We start from the raw sequence: 23,238 nt of genomic DNA, 5'->3' as shown, positions 1-23,238 counted from the left end.
TTGCAGGATCTTAGTTCCCCAATCAGGGACTGAACCCAGGCCACAGCGGTTGGATGTGCCAAGTCCTAACGGGTGGACCACCAGGGAACTCCTGACCTTAAGTTCTGAGTTTAGAACTACATGCTGGCTACGAGTTATGTCCAGAGACCTCAACAGAGTTGGTCCTATTAAATTCTTCACTTTCTTTTTCTTCATGATGTTCTGAGCTAAGACAGAATTTGAATCCAGGTGTAAATGACCACACATTCCACTTCTTCCTTTTTTTTTTTTTTTAAACTACACAGCATTTCAGAAGTTGAAAGGTGAAAATAATAAGATATAACATATTTATAAATCATATGGAAAGGAGTTAATATTACTAAAAATTGCAAAAATAAGCTACTCACCAAACTAAACACATTTACTACAAATATCCATTCACTGATGTGTATGTTTTGAAAAATAAGGATTTGTATTGACAAGAGCCAAATTTTACATACAATGTTTTTTTAAAAAAAACATCAGAACACAATATCTTCTTTCCATTCCTAAAATGTATACTCATGAGACTGATAAAAGCCTGCAAGCGGAAATCGTTAGTCAATTTTCAGTTACTAAAAATATTTTATTAAATAATTGATAAATAAGATTTTTACAAAACACATTGCATAGAAAAAGGTAAAACTGCTTGTGTTCCCAGGACTCTCTACATCATTTGTTGCGGAGGCTTAGCATGTCTTCAGGAATGGGTCTACATACAACTTGCTTCAAGGTTGGCTCACCTGTGCAGCGGCCGCCTACTTCGGAGCAGAGCACCTCAGGGCGTTCATGAAGAGTTAAGCTGCTGCACAAGATTTTCAAGACATTTCAAATAATAGGCACTTAGAGGGGTTTCTTCTGAGTCTGAGAAAGCTGAGACAGAAAGATCAGAGCACAGAAGAGTAAGTTTATTTAACGTCAGCACTGCACTGAGCAGCAGACACACACACTAACCTATGTGAACAGAACTGTGTATAGCTTCCAGTTCTATTTCAATTCTCAATGTGCTAGCACTGTAAGGATATTTTTAAATTTAATATTTAAAATACATTTTAAATATTAAGACACTGTAAAATTTATCTTTAGTTAATGGTTTAGCCAAAGAATAGAAACAAAAAATAATATAGCCCCATAATGGACACTTAACGACCTATAAGCCCAAATGAATGTCTTGCTTTTTTATGTACCATCCCTAATACATAACTCAGTTATTCACTACCGACAGAAACCCATGGTCACAGCTAGGAAAAAAACCCCAAATCCCACAACCGAACCACTTACCAAAAAAAAAAAAATCACACTTTATAAAAACACAAATTAATAACCAATAGACACAGAGTAGTACAGGAAAGACACAGTTCAGTGTCTTAACAGAAAAAAGGTTTAGAGAATAAAGCTTGTTGAAAACTGGTGTCACTTAAAATGAAAAATGCCCTTTGAGAGGAAAACCCTGCCTCATACCATGATCACATCACAGGGCTGAGTGGGTGCAGGGATAATGGGATCTATTCTTAGACAACTGTAATTCAGCTTCCTGACGTTGGGTCAAAGTTTTCTGTTCAAGGTCAATTTTAATTGGGCCCAATTCTTATCACCCGAGAACACACGGTAGCAGTGGTAGCCATTGGCAGAAACAGATTTGGTACAAGAAAAAAAATGACCGAGAGAAAGACCACTGACATGTCTTAAGAAACTACTACGTCTCAAATATTCTCACCTATTACAGCATTTTATTACTGAAAAAAATATTTACAGTGAAAAGCATAGATCAAATACTGGTCCACTTTACAATGCCTTCACAAAGAAGTTTGCTTCCTCACGATACTTTCACAAAAAAGCTCCTCAGACGTCAGTGTAAAAATCAGTGTAGGAAACTGCCATTCTGCTGTGAACTGTCCAAATATTTCATTAATCAGGGAAGTCTGTATAGATTTCAACTATAATCTCTTTAATAATAAAACTTACTTTTCTTTGCTAAGGAATATGCTTCTTCCACTCTTCTTTTTATTGATGGGTTTTTCAAAGTTGTTTTTGCCTGGAGATAATACAGAGCCATCCATCAATCACGTTTAGTCCCATGTGCTTAAGAATCAGGACGGCAGAGCACTAACTCTGCGCTTGTGGACTACAGTATTCAACAAGACACTGCAGAAGAGAAGGAAGCAGCCAGAGAAGCCGGTCCGTCCCGCTGTGCCCCCCACTCCCCTCCCCGTGTAACCAGGTTCTTCCTCTGCTGTCCCATGCTCACTCCCCCCGCCCCCATGTAACCAGGTTCTTCCTCTGCTGTCCCGTGCTCTTCCTTTCCTCCCCTTCCCCCCTCCCCCAATCTCAATTTGCTACTTTCAACTATGCAATCTTAGTTTCAGCGTTTCATTATTCCCTCAAACCTCAGATTTCAGATCAACAATATGGAATATGAGCAGTTGGTCAGCTGCTCACGTATTTACTGAGGGACTCCAAAATGCCAGAGCGTGTGCTGGGCCCTAGGGGTCAGGGGTGCCGGGGACAAGAGTGGCTTCTGTCCCCCTGTGCGCTGACCCAGCCAGCAGGGAGGGCAGCCCACTGACCAGGGCCGGCTGGCTGCCTGAGCACCACTCAGGGACCCACCTGCTGGTCACCACGTAGCCGCCAGGGACACGCAGCTATCTCTCTGAGGAGTGAGATGTCTGCCATCCGGAGAGCTGAGGCCAGAGAACCTGCCTGCCATTCTCACAGGGCTGGCCCTGTGAGAAGTGAGCTGACTTCAAAGCTCAGCGCTGACATGTCTGGGAGAAAACCGAATCCCACAATTGGATAAAAATTCACTGTCTGGCTGGATGTCAAGATGAATTTCTCCCAGACACATCTTTTAGGAAAAACGATTCATAGTAACACTGCAGGAATATGGCAAATCTAGTTCTATTAACAAGGGAGAATTCACCCAAGAGAGACACTTGGGACTGAGGCGCCTCCTATGGAAATGATAACATGAGAGATTCCAACCAATGGTTTACTAATGGTTTGAATGCACAAAGGCAACACTGTCTTTGACTTTTTTTTTTCCTTGCTGACACTCCTCTGACATCCCGAGAAGCTTGGCGTTTGCCCCCCAGGGACAATGATTTTAACAACTGACCTTCTGGTAATTGTGAATGAGAGCCCACAGTGCGGCTGCTCCAATCCTCTGGGCATTTTGATTCTCACTTTCCAGACAAGCAGCGAGCACACTAATCACTTTCTCTAATAATAAACACACACAAAAAAAGAAAGGGTCAGGTCCAGACAGTAGTATTCAAATCTCAGACTAGTCAAAGATACCCACTTTTCACCCATCCAATACATACAAAGTTGGCAAAAACAATCTTTTACATCATGTGATATGTGGGAGGACAACCCTAAAACAATTTTTAGAACAGGCGCAGAACCACAGAAGTGGTGGATGCTTATCTTTTTCGTCCCTAATTCAACGAAGCCACACTCCTTTAAAGACAACAACAGGGCAGAAATAAGCAATTGCACAATGAGTTTACTAATGAACTCTTTGATCATAGCTGACATTTTCACATGCAGGAAAACAGAACTTGCTCTTACGATAAATTATAAAGACATTATAGGAACATATCAATAGCAAGGGCTGCTATAAAGAAAAAAAATCAAGAAATACCATAGTAGCTAAGCCTTTTAAGAAAGGACTAAACATTTCAAAGGTATTTTTGTGTGTAGGTATGTGAGGTTATTTAAAGATATAACAACATATAAGATATACTCTCTTTGAGCAAAGCTAGCCAGAATATGGAATCAAGACTTACAGATTATCTGCAGCAGCCTCCAGCTTTTAAAGTAGAGACATCTAGCCCCAAGGAGACTGTCCAAGTGTTTCAGAGCAATACATGAACCCATTTTATTACTTAACTCTATCAAATTATTTTCCCTCTTAAGAGAGTGATTTTTAAGACATAATACATTCTTAGGGTTGAAACACTTGTTATTGGGAACTCTCTCCCTGTGCATGACTGAGGGCAGAGTCTGTGTAGAATCTGCTCACTGGCGAATATCCACAGTGCAAGTCTACTGTAGGGGCACAATAAACTCTAGCTGGATGAAAGATACCATAATGAAAGCAAACAAGAATGCTGTTTAAGTGATCCTATCTAGAATTTTTAAAGAAATTTTAAGAAATTTAAAATCCTCTATAGGAAAAAGTAAATAAAAAGCTGCTCCATAAAGTGAACTCTGTGCAGTAAAGGGACAGACAGAGAGGAAGGGAGGTGTGGGCGCTGCAACCTGCCCGCCACCCACCCACTCCTGCGTGAACCACCTGCCCTGCGCTCTCTGCTTCCCCTGCACCATAACCTACAGGAGCCAGCCTACATAAATAGCTATCTGCGAAATTCCTCAGGCGAGGTCATTTCAGACGATGAAATTCATCATGGGAGGTGATGCGTGGCAGACTCTTAGGGAACAGCATCAAATGAGAGGGTGAGTTCGGTGTTCTCCATCTGAGTACCAGCCAGGGACATTTTCACACTTCGCAGCAAGCCCTCAGAACATATAACCCATGGTCTATGTAAGCTGATACCACTCCTCTGTCCAGTTACTATCTCTTACATTTTTAAAAGAAAGTACATATACAGGACAATTCATGTAGTGCCCCCTCTGATAATGCAAGTAGATCCATTTTTTAAAAAAATTTTACTGTGAAATACAACATGTACATACACAAAAAGCATATAAAACATTTTTAAGTTTAACCAAGAAGTATGATGTGAACTCTCAAAGAAACATATAGATAATCTCTTATTTTTACTTATCTGCTTGGAATTATCTGAGTCTCCTGAATCTGTGGATTAGTGTCTGATGAAAACAGTTCTTGAAATGTTTAGTGATCGCTGCCTCAAACACTTTCTCTCACTTTCCCTGTTCTGTGAGGACTTCAATGCACATGCAATCAGACTGCTCCAGTAGGTCCACTCTGTCACTTAGCCTTTTTTTTTTTTTCCCCCTTAACCCTTTATTCTTCTCTGTGCTACATTCCAGAAATTGTTTCCTGATCTATCTTTGAATGCTTAAATTTTCTCCTCCACTATACCCAACTTGCTGCCAGACATGTATACTGAATTTTAAATTTTGGCTCCTGTCCATCAGAACTTCCCACAAAGATGGAAATATTTATATGCCTGCAGTCTAATAACATAGCCAATAGCCACCTGCAGCTAAGTGTGATAAACAAATTGAGTATCTTAATTAATTTGCACTTAAACACCTGTAAGGGACTGACATTATCGTACTCAACAGTGAAGTTCTGTTTGGTTCTTTTTTCACATCTTTCAATTTTTCAGTTTCTCATTCCCTGCAAATACTTTCAAGCTTGTTGTTTACTTATCTAAATGCAGCATCACTAAAGTTGTTTTCAAGTCTGTGTTTCACAATTCAGGCAGGTAAGCTGGTATTTTGCCCCTGCTGTTGCTGTTGCTCTTTCATGCTGCCATTTCCCTGACATGCCTGGTCATCTTTAACTGTGAATTGGCTGATGCTTTTGAAAAACTGCCGTGGAGGTTCCCTGAGGCCTAGGATGAACCTGTCCTCCGCCCGTTAGAGGGCAGTTCAACTGAGGAGCAGCTCCCACCAAGGTCATGGGCCACTTGTCTGTGTGTCTCTGGGCTGAAAAGCTGTGAGGGGCGGTCTGTGTGGCGCCTGTTTTTCTTTATCATTGCCTGGATGAGGCTCAGGGCACCAATTTAATTCTGATTCACCTTCTTCCTTTGTGGCTCAGCTGGTAAAGAATCTGCCTGCAATGAAGGAGACGTGGGTTCGATCTCTGGGTTAGCAAGATTCCCCTGGAAAAGGGAAAGGCTATCCACTTCCATATTCTGGCCTGAAGAATTCCATGGGCTGTATAGTCCATGAGGTCAAAAAAAGTCAGACTCGACTGAATGACTTTCACTTTTACCTTTTTCTAAGAGGTTAGTTCTTTGAGATTCCGGCTTAGTATCTGCAGGATGGCCCATAGGACTTGAGAGAGTCTGTCCTCGAGGACCCTTCCCATTTGGCACTCATGGACCAAAGCCCGAGCACACTGGCTGGCCAACGTCCTTGGAGCGGAAGAGACTTCTCCAGACTTCTTACCATCCTGGGCACAGACTGCCGATCAAAACTGGCCTGGAAGTTTCCCACTATCTTCAGTTATTTGATTTTTTTTAAGGTGAATTTTAATATATTTTACCTGGCACGTTTTTGTTTTGCTCAGAGACCTGGTCCGACATGACCGGAAACAAGACGCCCTCTGGATCTGTTCACGTAGCAGTCGAGCCCCACTGCCCACTCCACTCCAGACCACCTAAACCTAAACTGGATGTTGGCTGCTGCTGATTAGAGTCACATGGCCTTGCCGGGAAGATCTTTCAGCCGCATGACTCAGCCAAGCTCCTTCCTTCCTCTGGATCCCCAGGTGGAAATGGAGGCCACGCCTGGGACACATCCACGGAGAAACTGCACAGTCACTGCCTCCCAGCCACCTTGGAGGCCCCTCATCTCACATCTGTGGGGCTAGGGAGCCTCCTTCTTCAAGCTCATGGAGGAGAGAGAATACTGCTGATGCAAGGAAATGCTTAAAAATAAATCCTGAGTGATCCAGAAATGGAAGATGCAGGCTTCTCTCCTTCAGCTCTTCCTGACCCTCTCAATAATAAAAATACAAAGAAGAAACGTCTTTGGACCCCAAAGAAGAAACTTATCCTAATAAAGGTGATGCTAATAGGCGACCGTGGAAAGGGGACAGGCACCTCCCAGAGGCTCTCGTGTCCCATGAGGTAGGGTCCTATTGTCACCCTCATTTCAGCAATGTGAGGACAGAGGGGGACACAGTGAAGGAGGGCAGAAACCTGGAAACAAAGCCACCAACACTCCCGTCAATCCCTCTCCGGGAAAGGAGATGAGTTAATTCAGGTAAGTTAAAGGCTGGCTGAGCTTCTAAAATCTTTCGCTGAATTTCTAACAATTCAATAATTATCATCAGAAAAATAGAATCATGACTATACACAATAATGTAATCAGTTTTCCATTTGGGAAATTCCATGTTTTGTAGAAAAACACTTCTAAGAAATGATTAAGTGGAAGACATGAAAAGAAAAGAGAATTAATGCATCTGGAGCACCTACCACATTCCATAGACAGGGCTGGACAGTTTATGTGTTAAAACTGATTTCTCCCAAAGTCAGGAAAGGAGGGGTTCTTTTGCAGATGAAGAAACTGGACCCAGAGAACCAGCACCCGAGGCCCTGGCGTCCAGCATTGGATACATGGGGTCTAGAGTCCACCTCTCCTTTTTTTTTCTCATGATAACACGTCCCCTTATAAAACCTGAAATTCACACACTCCTCACAGAACAGCGCATGGCTGCAGAAACAGAGCGCTCCATTTCCCCCGTTTCAGAATTTCTGATTCCTCACCAACCCTCGCCTCCATCTGTCCTGAGGGCGGAGAGTGAGGTCGCTGGGGGGCTCCTGTCACCGTGCGCTCGCGGGTCCTCAACTCCGCGGCCTGCTCACTCTCTCCATCTCAAGTGCCCCCCGGGAGCCCACTCGTGACGGGCACAGTCATAGCTGCCCCGGGTACACACAGCAAAAGCAGCAGAAACCTCCTGACCCGTGAGACCTTCTGCTCTAGTGCGGACAGAGGAGGAATGCACGGATGTACACTGAACACACAGCGTATCAGCTGGTGGTGACTCTCCAGAGGAAAATAAAACAGGGAAAGGAGGCAGAGAGAGAGAGGGTGGGGGAGGCAGGAGACGGGCACGGGGAGCACCAACCACGCAGACAGGCTGTCTGGAAAGGCTCCAAGGGCGGGGCCGTGCCTGCCCAAAGGCGCAAGAGTCAGAGGACCAGGAGGAGGGGCGGGGGGAAGGAGGGGCCCAAACTCTCCCAGGAGCTGCCTCCTGCGCCCAGTGTGGCCCTCGTGCGGTGATCCGTGAACGCCAGGCGGGAGTCACGCCCAATCCGTTCCCACAGCCTCCGCCTCCAGCAGAGCCTTGAACGTGGCTGGTGCTGAATGACCACCAGGCGGACTGTTTATAAAACTACTCTGTTTTAACCTGAACATAACGCTGTGTGGATAAGCACGTGTATCAGTGGATTCATCTGGTGTAAAAGGAGAAGACTCACCGTTAGCCAGGATCTTGGGCTTGTTGGCAGGACTGAAGCAGATGTTATGGAAAATAAGAAGGGGGATGGAGAGGCTGCTCTTGTGCTTGAATCTGCTCATCTCCGTGAGCAGGTCTAGACAGCCGTCCAGCCGCAGAATCACCTGCTGCCCGTCTTCTTCGAAGGACATGTTCAGCAGCAGCTTCAGCCAGAGCACGCTCAGGTTACTCAGATGTTTGTTTCCCCCTTTCGGCAACGTCAGAGACAGAAAGTTCTGCAGGAAGTTACTCTGTGGATAAATGGAGAGAACGTTACTTTACTTTCTCCCTGAGTCTTTTAGAATTACTTTCCGAGTCCCACAGAGATCAATTAACCAGCATTCTGCTCCTGTTTTCCTTTAAATTAAAGAAACTTTAATTTCTCCTTCCTCCCAATACCTTCCCAATACTCCATCGACACTGTTTCCAAGTAGAAGTGAAAAAGTAAAGGAGAACAAAATAGTGCTCAAATTTTAATTCCTACTAATCAATCCCTGACGACGGATAAAGCAACTAGTCAACTCAGTTATTTAGGATTGATCATTCGGTTTGGGGACTGTTTCAGGCATCTTGGGTTTTTCTCTTCCTGTCTGCCTTCTGGCAATTTTGCTACTCATTGAGAGCTATCCTACAGGGAGGAGAAAGAAACAAAATCCCAGTCAGTCTTGGACACCAGTTAATAACTGTGATATTACTAAGGATATTTGAATCTTTATAGCTACAAGTGTTTTGTTTTTTTTTTAATCTGTGGGTATATCTTATACCTACTTTACCCAACCGCTTATCATCACTGAAGATTTCTCATGGCTACGTGTCATTCTTGTAAACTTAGAGCAAAGAAAGCTCCAGTACTTAAATGTAAGAGTCATTTCAACCTCCAAATAAAACCCCTTCCAAAAACCACACCAAACCCTGGACTATGTGAAAGAGAGTGGCTTACTGCCTAGAATAATCTATATGCAACAGGAAAGAAAGCATAAAGGTATCATCAAGAAGCAGCCTGGGCCAGCATGGGAACCAGTCAAACGAGCATTCTGATCAGGGTACAGAAATAGGAACATTAACTTTCACAACTCTCCAGGATACCCATGTCTCTTCCTGTTTAACAATCTACTCGGGCTTATTTCTTGGGTTCCTCTAAACCTACATCAAGATTTTGGCTTGAATCTATAAAATAAATTTAGCACTTTTATGTAAAAGGACTCTGAGTGCGAGAACAAAACGAGCTATAGGAGCCTTACCCACCCCACCCAAGCATCAAGGAAATGGTCAAACTATACCCTGTTCTGTCCTGCAGCCATCACTCACGTCTGCTCCCCTCTCACCCAAACGAGGGCTGGTTAGATTCACCCCTTGCCTTTCCCATTCAGCCAGGTTCTGCCGTGATCTTGGAGACCTGGAGCTGACAACGGTGATAAAATACAGAGCAGAGTCTTAAATCGTAAATAGGCTCTGGGCATTCCCTCTTTCTGCTGGGCCTAAAGACTTGCGAAGAACGCGCCAGCCAATGCAGGAGACACTAGAGATGCAGGTTCAATCCCTAGGTTAGGAAGATTCTCTGGAGTTGGAAATGGCAACCCACGCTAGTATTCTTGCCTAGAGAATCCCATGGACAGAGGAGCCTGGAGCTACACTCCACGGAGTGGCAAAGAGTTAGACACGACTGAGAGACTGGGCATGCACACACACACAAAGACCTTTTCAGACTTCCCACACTGGTTAGGATGCAAAGAAATATGCCCTGGTAGACAGATATTTTAGAATCTTAACTGTATAACAGCATTCATGACATTTTCTGGTAACTAAACAAGAGTTAGGGGAGGTGTAACTCCAAGTGTCTAGGGCTCGTCATGACAGAGCAGCAGAGGGAAAACAACCTGACTGGCCTCTACGTGGAGTGGAGCCTGATCGCACTGATATCAGAATATGCTGAAGTTCAGCAGCCAGATCAGAGATCGGGAGTTGAAATACTTTAGAAAGCGTTTTGTTTAACCTAAACATTTTTTGAGTGAAGAAACTGAAGCTTTTTAAAGGGAATAAGCACCAGTCAGTCACACGTCAGATCCGAGAGTAGCGCTTATGTTCCACTTGGAAATTCCTACTTCACTTCCTACCAACATGTTCTCTGTAAGGAAGTGGCAGAAAGCAATGTCCCCCCACCCCCAGGCTGTGCTTTCACACATGTGGAAGGATGGCAACCACAAAAATTCAGTCCAGGATAGTCATACACACATACACACAGACCAGCTATCCAGCCACATGCTAGTAAATAAACAGCTGAGGCTGAAGCAGTAGGTCCTCAATTTGCGTGGAGTGAACGTTCCCACCATGGCTGATTTCAAGATACCATGATGATGTCAGCTGGACTGCAAAATTCTTGAAAATGATCAACAAGACTCATGAACCAATGCTGAGTTAGCACAACATATCACTGAGAAAAGATCTTTCTTTAGTAAGACTTTTTATTTAGAGACTGTACTCAAAGTGTATTTTTTTGGGGGGAGGGATTGCAGTGATGATACAATAGAGGAAAAGGGGGCTCAATTCTTATGAGAGCTGTCAACTTTTTCAGTTTATCTTGGCCTTCATGTAAATAAAACAAACACTCAAATGCCTGTGGACTATTAAGTAACAATAACCTGTTCATAATCAGATTTTAAGGGATCTTCCAAACTAGGGATTCTGTTTATATATCACTAAATACAGTCTAACTGAACATGTGTAGTAGATTTTGTTTAAACCAGCAAGCCTCCTTTAAAGTGCCCTAAGTTAAAACCAGTGATAAGAATTCAAGTTTTGGCACAAGGGTCCCAGAGAACTGACAAATCACCTGTGACATAAAGAAGTTAGGTCTAACTTGGGAGAAAAGGGCTGCAATTTCAAAAATCATTTGACAATGTCAATTGACTTGAAATTATTACTTCTCAATTTGGTCTGTTTAAAGACCAATATATTACTTTTGGGCTTCCCTTGTGGCTCAGACAGTAACGAATCTGCCTAAAATGCGGGAGACCAAGGTCTGATCCCTGGGTTGGGAAGATCCCCTGGAGGAGGGCATGGCAACCCACTCCAGGATTCCTGCCTGGAGAACCCCCACTGACAGAGGAGCCTGGTGGGCTACAATCCAAGGGATCACAAAGAGTCAGACACGACAGAGCCACTAAGCATAGCACATACTACTCTTACGATCTCAGACAGAGGTAAGACAGCTGTCTTTCTAAAACTATCATTTTTGAGAGAGAGAAAATACAATCCAAAAGCTAAGAAGATAAATTAAAAGGAAACAATATAGTCATATTCTAGTTTCCATCACTTTTCATGTGTCAATAGGCTGTAAACAAAGTGAACCCTTCTAATCTCTTTACAATCTTTTAAAATAAAATGCTTGAAATAATAAGTTTCCCTAAAAACCGAATTCTAGACTTTTCACACATGTCCTGGGTTGGAAAGGTATTTTACGAAGTCTCTTTTTTATAAAAGGAAGGCGAGTGTAATACTCACTTTCTGAATTACCCCTTTACAGTCGTGAGATAAGGCCAGGTTTGAAAGAATCATGAACACTGTCTGCTGAACAGCCGTGTTCTCTGGAGGCACCTGGGAAGCCATCTTCAGGATACACAGCATCAGGGAGCTGCCGGGAGCCCCTCGGTGTGCGGCTTGAACAGGATGCTGTCCGTAACTTGACCAACAGAGGGAACTGCAACCTTCAAAAACAGCAGCCGTCACAAGGTGGCTCAGCTTCACACTTTGGTTCAGCCACCTGAGTGGTGAGCTCGTCCGTCTGTGGAAGGACTCGGTCATTAACCCGTCAGCTGCAAGCACCCCGAAGGCCGGTGCTGGTGACCTAATGGACTGAGGGGCTGGCGATCTCAATAAAGCACTGAAAGCACTATGACTCCTGTCTCCATTTTACAGAAGGGAAAAATCGATAAACCGGGGCCGCGGGGGAGCACAAATGCCACCAGGACGGGCGGCTGCAGAGTGGAGGCCGAGGTCAGACTCTGAGGAGTAAGCCACCCTCAGCACAGCAGTGATGAGATGGGCTGCGTACGGTCCCCAGTTCTGGCCCCTTCTGTCTTTTGATATTTGGAAAAGCCAACTGCTGAGCTGCTGAATTTGCTAGAAAAAGCAGGCAAACCCCAGTCTTGCTGGCTTAAACCTCAACTCTGTGCCCCTGAGTTTACATGGGAAATGCATACTGCCTGCAGGCCCCCACTTTCTTTCGCTCAGAGAGTGTTTTTCAGTTTCTCCTCCCTTCCCAAGTCGTCGCCCGCCTGCCTTTCTCACTCTCAGCTGTCGGCCACTAACAACAGGGCCTATGGGAGGCGCTCAACAAAACGCCTGACAGAGGCAGGCGAGAAAGAGGCACCCCAGTGACATCAACTGTCACCAAGCCACCCGACCCCAGGACCACCTGTCATCACACCAGCCTCCTGTTCTAGAATCTATAAAAGCTTAATCTTTACCTGGTTTTTAAGGTCTTCTATCACACTTTTCCCTCTCCCAATTCTCCTAATAAATCCAGTGTTCTCCTGTGGTATCATCAGGACAGTTTCTCCCTCTATGCCCTGAGCTGTCTGATGACTCTTCTGTCTCATCAAACCATTCACTCTTATAAATCCCTACAGGAAAGCATACCTCTAACCAACACACCCTCAAAATAAGTGGAAGAAACACTTCAAAAAGCATATTCATTTTTGCACTTTAACAACACTAGTACTTTAGTACATTACTGAAAGGCAGCATCGGGCTCAGTTTACCATTTGGGAAATTTGCAGTGTAGACACAAAGCAGCTGCAGCGCAACCTGCATCAGTGAGTCGTCCATCAAGAGCCAAGGCCAGAGAGCGTGCATGACGGGGACCAGGTGAGCGTCCAGAGCCGCCTCCTGTGGCGGGAAAAGAGGCAAGGCGGCATTAGTCTGAATAATGAAAATATAAACGAAAATCACAGCCAAAACATCTTCACCAACACAGGAGACAAAAACAGAATTCATTTTGTTCTGATTGGAGAACAGAATCCTGTGGACAGGTTCAGCACCCTGAAACCAGGACCACCCTGACCATGAGACCCAGTCTCAGGAACTCCCTCCAACACTGGGTGACCAGGAATGCAACTTAGGTAAGAAATGAAGAAAAACAGCTTCTGAACACGTACATTAAGCAAGACAGTGGTATCTTATAGCACTGAATGAGCCCTTGCAAATGCTGTGACACAGTTAAGAAATGGGATTCTCTGCTCAAGGAAACATGCTGATCAACTCTGAGTCCTCCCCACCTGCTCTTCTCCTGTGTGCATATACATACCTAATGTGTGTGGCCAGATAGATCAGAAGATCACTGCTTGCTTTTATTTATTTATTTATTTATTTATTACTTTACTTTACAATACTGTATTGGTTTTGCCATACATTGACATGAATCCACCACGGGTGTACATGTGATCCCAAACATGAACCCCCCTCCTACCTCCCTCCCCATAACATCCCTCTGGGTCATCCCCGTGCACCAGCCCCAAGCATGCTGTATCCTGGGTCGGACATAGACTGGTGATTCGTTTCTTACATGATAGTATACATGTTTCAAAGGCATTCTCCCAAATCATCCCACCCTCTCCCTCTCCCTCTGAGTCCAAAAGTCCACTATACACATCTGTGTCTTTTTTGCTGTCTTACATACAGGGTCATCACTGCCAAGATCACTGCTTTTAAATTAGTTGAATATGGCAAAATCCAGTCAAAATATTATGCTATCTCAATAATTCTTAAGGAACTCAGTTTTCATTATGAAGATCACTGGGACAGTATTATGGATAAAATATACCTATTGGCAGCAAATGCAGCAATTTCTTCATGAACAAACTGACGAGGCAGTTTGTAGGCCCACACATGCACACACACGTGGGCGTTTGTTCAATGCGCTCACAACGTCACAAAGAGAGAGGCGAGTTGTTCCCAATGCTGTTCCCCTTGCTCCCCACTTTCCACGAGCCTGGAGGGCAGCCCCACGACCACAGAGGACAACCACGTTTGCTGTTTCGTGGAGAAGGCAGAGCCAGGCAGGGATGAGCTCCTCCTCGACTCCACATGGCTCATCTGGGTCTCCTCCCATCCCGCCTGGCAGGGAGGACCCGGAGTCCCTCTTCTGACAGCACTGATCCATCCATCTGTGTCCTAGACAGAGCCCACCGCCTCCTCAGGGCTCTGAGTCCATCTAGGAGGTCGTTTCTTCCTCTCTTTAATAACTAGTCCTCGATTTGCTTACTTCTGTCTATACTTAAGCATTACCTGTTAGAAGAAGTCAACATATAGGCTAGCTTCCTTTACAACTACATATTCTCAATTATAAATGATGCTTCTCATAAGCAAGCTTCTTGCTGTCATTTCCCAACCGTTATTTCATCTTCAATTTCTTTTCTGAACTGATGATGCTGGTAAAATTGTTCCTACCTTTGTAGCTGTGAAACCCTCAGGCACTGTGGCATCTATTAAAGGCTCTTTTTTCTTCATTTCCATGCAGCCCTTCTATCCTTTATTACCTCCAAACTCTCCAGCATTCCCTACACAGTCTCATTTTTAAATAGTTGAATTTTCCGAGGATATGACCTAGGCTTTCACTACGTACTCTACTGGGAAATTTCAACAACAGTCACGGCTACAAACACCTCTATCCAGCGCTAACTCCTAAGACCCCCCAGTCTGTGCTGCTCCTCAGAGCCCCAGGCCCATGTGATCCACTGACTGCCAGCCGTTCTCCATCCCGATGTCCCACAGACGGGCAGACCCCACGTGAGCGTCACTCACGGCTACATTCTGCTCTGCGACTCATGCCTACGTTACACTTGAGCCTGCAAGTTGCTCCACATCTCTTCATCCCTCGGATCCTCAAGTCTGCCCCTCCCTCCCCATTCTCCTCGTCACCTCCTGCCTGACCAGCACCGTCCCCCACCTCTAACCCTCAGTCCATCGACCTCACCAGCCCAGTGCGAAAGCTCCTCATTGTCACACATTTACGGACATCAGGGTGGCATGGGCATGGAGGACTTGTTGAGTCACCACAAGAGTGACCAACACTTAGTACTGGGAGTGTGTGACACCCCTCAGGTAAGTTGGAACAGGAAAAGAAATTAAGGCTGTCTGTCCCACAGAACTGTTTATCCTCAAGAGTCATCTGAATATTCTTCTTTGGATTTATTCGTTATTAAGCAACTTGGAAATGCACACATGCTTTGACCTGTTGAGAGATTACACTTTCACAGCTGGCTAACGTGTTACAAATGTGAGCACTACATTTACGCCCAGTGCCCAGGCCAGCATCTCGTGAATCTACAGGCAGATGCTACCCGGGAAGTGTGCCAGAGTACTGCCTGAGTGAGGGGTCATGGATGAACACTCACTGCATCGAGTTGCAAGGACACCAGCAAATTGAGTGACATTACTAATGAAACATATCAATACTTAATTCCCATGAAATTGTTTTGAAATGTAAATTGTTAGGCATGTGTCTTGAGTAAATTATTTTATATAGTTTAAGGAATATGTGCTCCAAATGTTCATTTTCTAAGATATACTTTTTCCAATTTTATCACAAGTAAAATAATGAAAAAGGTAATACTGTATAGCACATGGAACTCTGCTCAATGTGATACGGCAGCCTGGATGGGAGGGGAGTTTGGGGGAGAACTGGATACATGTATACGTATGGCTGAGTCCCTTCGCTGTTCATCTGAAATTATCACAACACTGTTAATCAGCTATGCCCAAATATAAAATAAAAAGTTTAAAAAGAGGTAGGAAAATTTTTTTTAAAAAGAAAGCTTCCTTAAGTTATCTCTGACTTACTCATTTTCCACAGTGATTCTGTGTGGAGGTTAGTGCTTCAGAAGTGTCCCATCACTGACAAAGCAAATCAAAGTGTTCCAGACACTGTGTTCTGCGTAGGAGCCCCGATGGCTGTGTGAAATGACAGCACCAATGCTCACAGACAGAGCAAAACATCTCAAGGGTCCCGACAGAGGGGCTGCATCAGGGGCCCTGCGAGCGGCAGAGCTGGAACCGAAGAACCTGCCTGACATCAGCACAGTGATACGTTCTCTCCTCTGAAGCAGGAGACAGCCTCATCTTCCTTCCTGTGCATGCCGACACCTCCCCATGGAGAGGTGTCTGACAACTGCCTAGGCAGAAAAAAATCCTGCCTAAAAGACACACACAGCCATTCACACCATCTTAGTTAAAATTAAATTAAAAAAAAAAAAGAAATGGCTAACAGTAGGAAAAAAGAGACTCAAGTTTGCTTTAGCTGCCTCAAGTCAAAGTTTCAGGGATAAAGTTAAAATGCTGATATGAACAAGAAATGTCATCCGGGCTGATGAACAACGGTAAGTTTAGGTGCGTTATTTTCTGAAATCAACGCTGAGCTTATGAACCAATCAACCGTGCATCTAAGGAAACTTCAAAGAGCTTTCCAGTTTCCCTAATTATCTCATATGAAATTTAAATTGTTTCATAACAGCGCTGCTTTCAAAACTGAGAAGGAGCTCTACTTACTTTACATTCTTCATTCTGATAAAGACAGTTTCTTAGGAGCTGCATGGCAATGCTTAATTCTTTAATAAAACCATCCTCCTGTTTAAACAAAAAGCAGTTGAAAGATGTGAACAACGATGGCATATTCCACTTTTGCATACAATAGTTCCTTCTCCCTTGGATCATGTGACACCACAGCTATGCTCTTTCTGTGGCCCGACCACCACGGTTTGGAGGGGACTAACAGGCTAACGATCTCTGAAAGATGACCACGTCTCAAGAAGCGCACCCACCACAAAAAAGCTATTTCTGTTCTATCAGCCCCAGAGGGACTGAGATACATGATAACCTCCATATTTCATCTCAATAAAGTAAAGCACATACTGGCTGGTTTTCAATCATATCAGGTGTTGGCTGACTTTCTCAATGATGAGGAAAAGGGCCTTTGCATGAGAGGGAAAAGGAAAAGAGGCAAGAAAAGAAACTGACAAACATATAAGCACCTAGACCAATAAAATGATTAAATAAGGCTTTTTCTTGGTTTCTTACTAGATGCAGTAGAAACAAGTCATTACACAGACTGCTGTAATAATGGTCTTAGATATGTAGATATGTTTATAAATACACACACATCTTCATTTCCTCAATAAGCTTCTGTGGCAGATCTTTTTAACCATATTTATTATTATTAACCACTGCTATTATATAAAAACTGTTATTTTCAACAGTTGAGATATGAAAATAATCTAAAGGACTATTGACAGATGATGGATTAAAAAAATGTGGTGTATATATACAATGGAATATTAGTCAGCCACAAAAAAATCTTGCAATCTGCAACAAAAGGGATGAATTTTGAAGGTATTACGCTAAGTTAAATAAGTCAGACAGAGAAAGACAAGTGCTACATGATTCTACTCATATGTGGAATATTTAAAAAAACAAACAAAAAAACAAAATAAATGAACAAACCAAACCAGACCCAAAAAACAAAACACCACACAGACTCAGAGACCAGCGGAGCGGTGACCAGGAAGGAAGGGGTGAGGGAGGGCAAAGGCAGTAGAGGGAGTCAGCTGTTTGGTGATGGACGGAAACTCAAGCTTTAGTGATGAGCAGGTATAGTACACACAGAAACAGATACCATGTAGTACAGGTGAAACTGAGTTAATGTTATAAACAAAAGTTATTATGATATAAAATACAGTTTTCTTAAAAACCTATGTTACATCAAGTTGACAGTGAACATGCAGCCTGTCACGAGTCCAGCAGACTCAGTGCTAAAAAGAGACACTGAGAGTCACCAAAGGATATGAACTGATACTAGGAATACCAGTTCTGCAACTGCACAGACACGGGGCGAATAGTGGCTTTACCCGTTACTGGCTCTATGATTACTGTCATGAGTGAACAGTGGCTAATAAACATGAAGTGTTCAGAACAGTGCCTGCCATATAGAAAACACTTAGTAAGTTATTCTATTTCTAGTGAACCTATGAAAGATATTCGTTCTGTAGAATAAAAATGTATCTTACATATCCCAAAAGGCTTAAAACAGTAACATATCATATAAATCTCACTTAAAGATCTTCAAGTGAGAAATAAGGACACACACACACACACACACACACACACACACACACACACAAATAAATCCCAACGCAAACCTGCTAATGTAGAAATCCCATTAATTTATGTGGCTATACCTTTCCTCTAAAACACTGACTTCAACCAAACATGGGTGTCATTAATGAGCACAAGAACTCGAGAAATGGTCACCCCTGCCTCCCAGAGTCTGAAAACTCAGTGACCTTTTTCTTCAGCGCTGCCCTCCCCGGCTTCAGAGAGCCCAGGTTCAGCTGTGCATGAATGTGCCTCATCTGCTCCACGCAGCTGTCTACGAGATGAGCTGGAAGACAATGTCCAAAATAGCCAGAAAGATACTTTATTTCCAAATAAGTTAAAACTATATACAACAACCAAATTTCTCAAAAAATGATATTTTCTGTTTCTGACCAATTCTATTTTCACATTTTCAGTGAGACATTAATGAACCAGAGGATAAAAACACAAGAGAACTACAATGCTAAAACCCACTTATTTTTAACTTATTACTCCTCTTCACACATCTCATCTATGTTGGAGGCATGCAGAGTTTCGGTAGCAAAGTTACAACTGAAATTAGTGGACTTGATATTCTCTTTCATCTCAAACACCTGTGTTCCCTGAATCTGGATGAGAAATTACAACACTCCAGAGGGAAATTGATATGAAAATATAGGATCATCTAATGCAGTTGTTATTCCTATCAAAACTCCGTGTCTTCTTTGTATGTGCAATATGTGCTTGTAGTTAACATGTGATTATTATGAAACTGAGTGACATGTTACGTTAAAAAACTCTAAGCTTTAATAGATTCTCTAGAGAAAGACTCATTACACAAACAGTAATCCACATGTGTAATCTTCTTACTTTAAAAGAAATGCGTGTCTGGACTTCCTCCCCATTTAGGCCACCACGGAGGGCGGAGGGGCGCTCCCTGTGCCGTGCAGCCGTCCTCCCTAACTGTCTGTCTGTACACGGTGGTGTACGTGTGTCAGTCCGGTCTCCCAGTTCTTCCCACCCTCCGCCCTCCCTTGGTATCAACACGTTTGTTCTCTACATCAGTGTCCCTATTTCTGCTTTGCAAATAAAACTATGGAATGCGTCACAGAAAATTTTTTAAAAAAGCAAAGCGTGTTTACTATGTTTCTGTATGGGGGGGAAAAAAACTCTTCTTGTTAGTGACACTAAGATTTTAGGTTCTTTACACCTAAAATAAACAGGCAGTAAAATATACAAGTTAAAAACAGCTGAGGCGTCAGGTGGCTCACCCTTCAGCGCGTGTCTCTGTGCTCTTCTGCTGACGGCCAGAAGTGACATCAGTGCGTTCGCAGCGACCCTCTTCAGGACATCTTTGGAGGTTTTTCCTTCATAGCACTGCAAAGAATGCAAATCAAACTGCCTTCGAGAAAAACTTAAGCTGGAGCAAAACACTTGTGAATGAAAAGATGCGTCCTACTTAAGAGCTATCGTTAGTTTTCAACTACTTCATGAAATCCACTAGAATGTGATAAATCATTAAGATTTGAGAATGTTCTGTGTGGATGAGACTGAATAAGAAATTTATAATATAGAGAAGACCGAAAATCATTCTCAAAGACTCACCTCTAAAGAAAAAAGCTATGTTGAATATTAACATACAGCAAGTTTAAGCACTTAATCAAATTCACAGGGGAATATATATACATATATGTAATTTATTTAAAAGGCCCCTTAGAAAACAGAAGAATTGAAGAACGATTATCAAATTCCTTTCTTCTATTATTTAAATGGTCGTAATAAGCATTGTTTTTTAATCCTAATGATTAAATAAAATTCTTACAAGATCAAAACTGAAAGTCAATTATTTAAAAACTAAACCAAATTTTAAAAAATCAAGAAACCACTAACCTGAAGAATTACTTCAGTAAGTCGTTCTAGAGAGTTCTGACTTTCCTGGGTTTTGTCAAGAAGTGAAGCCACTGTTGGATTGTGGCATAAGCTTGTTTTATCCTTATCCTGGAGATGCCTTTTTGCTTCTTCAGTCAAGAGAATAGAAAGGAACTGCAGGCTGGCGGTATACAGAGTGGGGCTTGTGGTAGACAAACGCGCACACCTGCAGAATGTGTCTGAAAGACAGTTTCATGTGTAAATGACTGGAAACATCTTCAAAATTAAAGAAGTCAGTCAAATTTATTTGAGTAACAAAGTTTATAGGTTTTTTAATCCTAATGAAGTTTATTAGCACAACAATAACTGCAGTGTTTAAAGATAAATTAAATAGTACCAAGACAACCTATTGATCAAGAAACTGATTTCATTTTCATTTTGTTCTTTTCATATAGGTTCCTGTTTATAAGAATGTGTGAGTGTGTGTAAACAATGGATTATCTTAATTTTATAAGCAAAAACACCCTGAGCCCAGCAAGACCATCTCCTTACCGATCACCGCTGCCCAGGACCGGGCCAGACCCATGGTAACAGATGGGAAGGAGGCAGGGCCAGCTCGCCTCAGCAGTGCAGCCAGAAGGTGGAACAGGTGAGTCCACGTCTGATAAAAAGCTGACGTTAACTCTACATCTGTAAAAAACATCAATCAAAATGTTTCGACTTATTAACACAAAGAAGAAAAAGAGCCTTTTGAAAACTAAACCTCACCAAGACACTTCATTACACTTAACGTAAAAATCACCTCTTGCTCCCTGGGGTGGATCTCATCCTATTCTCTATAGAGAACACATGGTGTAACCTCGCTAGCTCATCCGGACATCACTGCCACTTGTCAAACTTGCACGTTAAGTAACTACTGCTCCCCCAGCACTGGGTGACGCAGTGCTGATGAGACTCTGCAGACTGCCTTTGCTGGGCATTGTAAACCACTTCACCAACCAGACCCCAAACCTGCAAAGCCATAAGTGCAAAGGACTAAACTAGAATGAGCTAATGGTCAAAGAGAATTACCAAATGAATGACTACTTCATTATAAACTCTTTCCTATATTTTAATTTTGATTAAAATATGATAGTTGCTTTAGTTTTCCCCACTGCTGCTGCTGCTGCTAAGTCACTTCAGTCATGTCCGACTCTGTGTGACCCCATAGATGGCAGCCCACCAGGCTCCCCCGTCTCTGGGATTCTCCAGGCAAGAACACTGGAGTGGGTTGCCATTTCTTTCTCCAATGCATGAAAGTGAAAAGTGAAAGTGAAGTCGCTCAGTCGTGTCCGACTCTTATCGACCCCATGGACTGCAGCCTACCAGGCTCCTCCGTCCATGGGATTTTCCAGGCAAGAGTACTGGAGTGGGTTGCCATTGCCTTCTCCGAGTTTTCCCCACTACTAAGCTCTATATTCAACGTTTCAATAGAGCATATTTTTTAAGAATTTTTAAGAATTTTTTGGAAATTTCTGATATTATATTCTGGACTTGCTTATACTTGTTACTTAGCCATAGCTTATAAGAATAATTAACACCTAACACTCACTGTACTTTCTAACATTACATAAAGAACTTTACCCTCATTTAAAATGACAGAACAGGGTAACGGTCCTTCACTATACTGCGTACTTGCCTCAAACGGTCTCCTGGAACCACTTAAAATATCCAACCTGTAAGACACTTTATGGAAAGTCTTCCAAAAACACCAGCAAAGAACAACCCAAAATGTGACCTTGATCTGAATACTTGGTGCAAAGTTAAGATTTTTTCCTCAGTATTATTTACTTTCCTTCTAAACTTAAAAAAAAAAAAAAAAAAAATTAAATAAAAATAAACCTTACTGTGGAGGGAGGTGGGAGAGGGGTTCAGGATGGGGAACACATGTACACCCATGGTTGAGTCATGTCAGTGTATAGCAAAAACCACTACAATACTGTAATCTAATTAGCCTCCAATTAAAATAAATTAATTTAAAAATAAATATATACAGCTTACCTAATATATCTTTGGTGCATAGGGTGAGAACTTGGATGATGTTTGGGATAAGAAGTTTCAGAAGCTCATCCTGAATCACAAGGTCAGGATCCACCAATAAACATGACTGCAGAAGCCGGGATAAGGAGGACAGGTATTCTAGGAGAAAGGACACCTGCCCGAAAGAGGAGATACAGTAAAAACAAAGCACATCATATGAAAAGCCAATCTCAGTGATGAAGTGTCACTTCTTTATAATACAAGTTAATAAAAAAGTCATAAAATATCCATCTTAATTTTGAAAGACCTAAAATGAACGCACAGCAGACAAAGCATTATTTTTCTCATAAGCATGTCACTAACGGTCATTAACAGTGTCAACTATAATTATACCAAACAAAACATCGTTTTCACAGCCAAATTCTGAATTCTATTTAGAGAGTTTAGAAAGTCTTTATGGTTTTCAAGTAGCTAAACTGTGGAGTCAAAATTTGGGAAGAAGCAAAAAAAGCAGTCCAAAGCTCTACAATTCTGTAAAGAAAGATTATAACATATTCTTCAAGGTGTACAATTGAGGGGTAGGAGAAGTCAGCCTAACAGCCTAGTGATTGCTACAAATAAAATGAAAACATGTCCACTGTTCGCCCTCAACTATCCTTTAGCATAAAAATACTATTCTTAAGTTTTAAAAGAACAATTAAATCCTCCCTAAAATTACCAATAAAACCACCTTTGGAATGTTGCTTGTTACTAATACTGTAAGAAGTATTCATGGGCAAAAATACTGAAAAAAAAAACAAACAAACAATTCTCTGGATATGTAATAATAAAGAACAAACTGTGATGACTTATCTCTCCACCATGCCCAAGCAATGCAACAATCCACAGAAATGAACTTCACAGATACATTCTGGTGCCTCTCTTTTTGTACATGTGTGCACACACACACACACACTCAGTTTTTCCTCCCAGATTACTGTAAGAGTCAGGGACTGCCAGGCATTTGTTGAGACGTAAGTACCTACATGGCTTCCCTCGTGACTCAGCAG

The 23,238-nt window shown here is 42.6% G+C and overlaps 1 protein-coding gene across 1 annotated transcript in view; it reads right to left on the bottom strand.

The window, feature by feature from the left end:
- Positions 1-738: 738 nt before the first annotated feature.
- RTTN (rotatin) overlaps positions 739-23,238 on the bottom strand; it is a 106,673-nt gene continuing 84,173 nt past the window's right edge. Inside the window, exons 38-49 of the mRNA XM_052660402.1 lie at positions 22,211-22,364; positions 20,723-20,860; positions 20,192-20,409; positions 19,573-19,678; positions 18,511-18,608; positions 16,721-16,798; positions 12,937-13,063; positions 11,678-11,880; positions 8,160-8,427; positions 3,134-3,237; positions 1,984-2,053; positions 739-891 (exon numbers count right to left, since the gene is read on the bottom strand). Coding sequence (XP_052516362.1) covers positions 806-891; positions 1,984-2,053; positions 3,134-3,237; positions 8,160-8,427; positions 11,678-11,880; positions 12,937-13,063; positions 16,721-16,798; positions 18,511-18,608; positions 19,573-19,678; positions 20,192-20,409; positions 20,723-20,860; positions 22,211-22,364 — 1,650 coding nt within the window. The 3' untranslated portion in view covers positions 739-805. The remainder of the gene's footprint in view (positions 892-1,983; positions 2,054-3,133; positions 3,238-8,159; positions 8,428-11,677; positions 11,881-12,936; positions 13,064-16,720; positions 16,799-18,510; positions 18,609-19,572; positions 19,679-20,191; positions 20,410-20,722; positions 20,861-22,210; positions 22,365-23,238) is intronic.

This window comes from Budorcas taxicolor, chromosome 22 (assembly GCF_023091745.1).
Source record: "Budorcas taxicolor isolate Tak-1 chromosome 22, Takin1.1, whole genome shotgun sequence".
Lineage (NCBI taxonomy): Eukaryota > Metazoa > Chordata > Mammalia > Artiodactyla > Bovidae > Budorcas > Budorcas taxicolor.
Note: the sequence above shows the minus strand (reverse complement) of the source record. Positions and strands in the feature narration are given on the sequence as shown.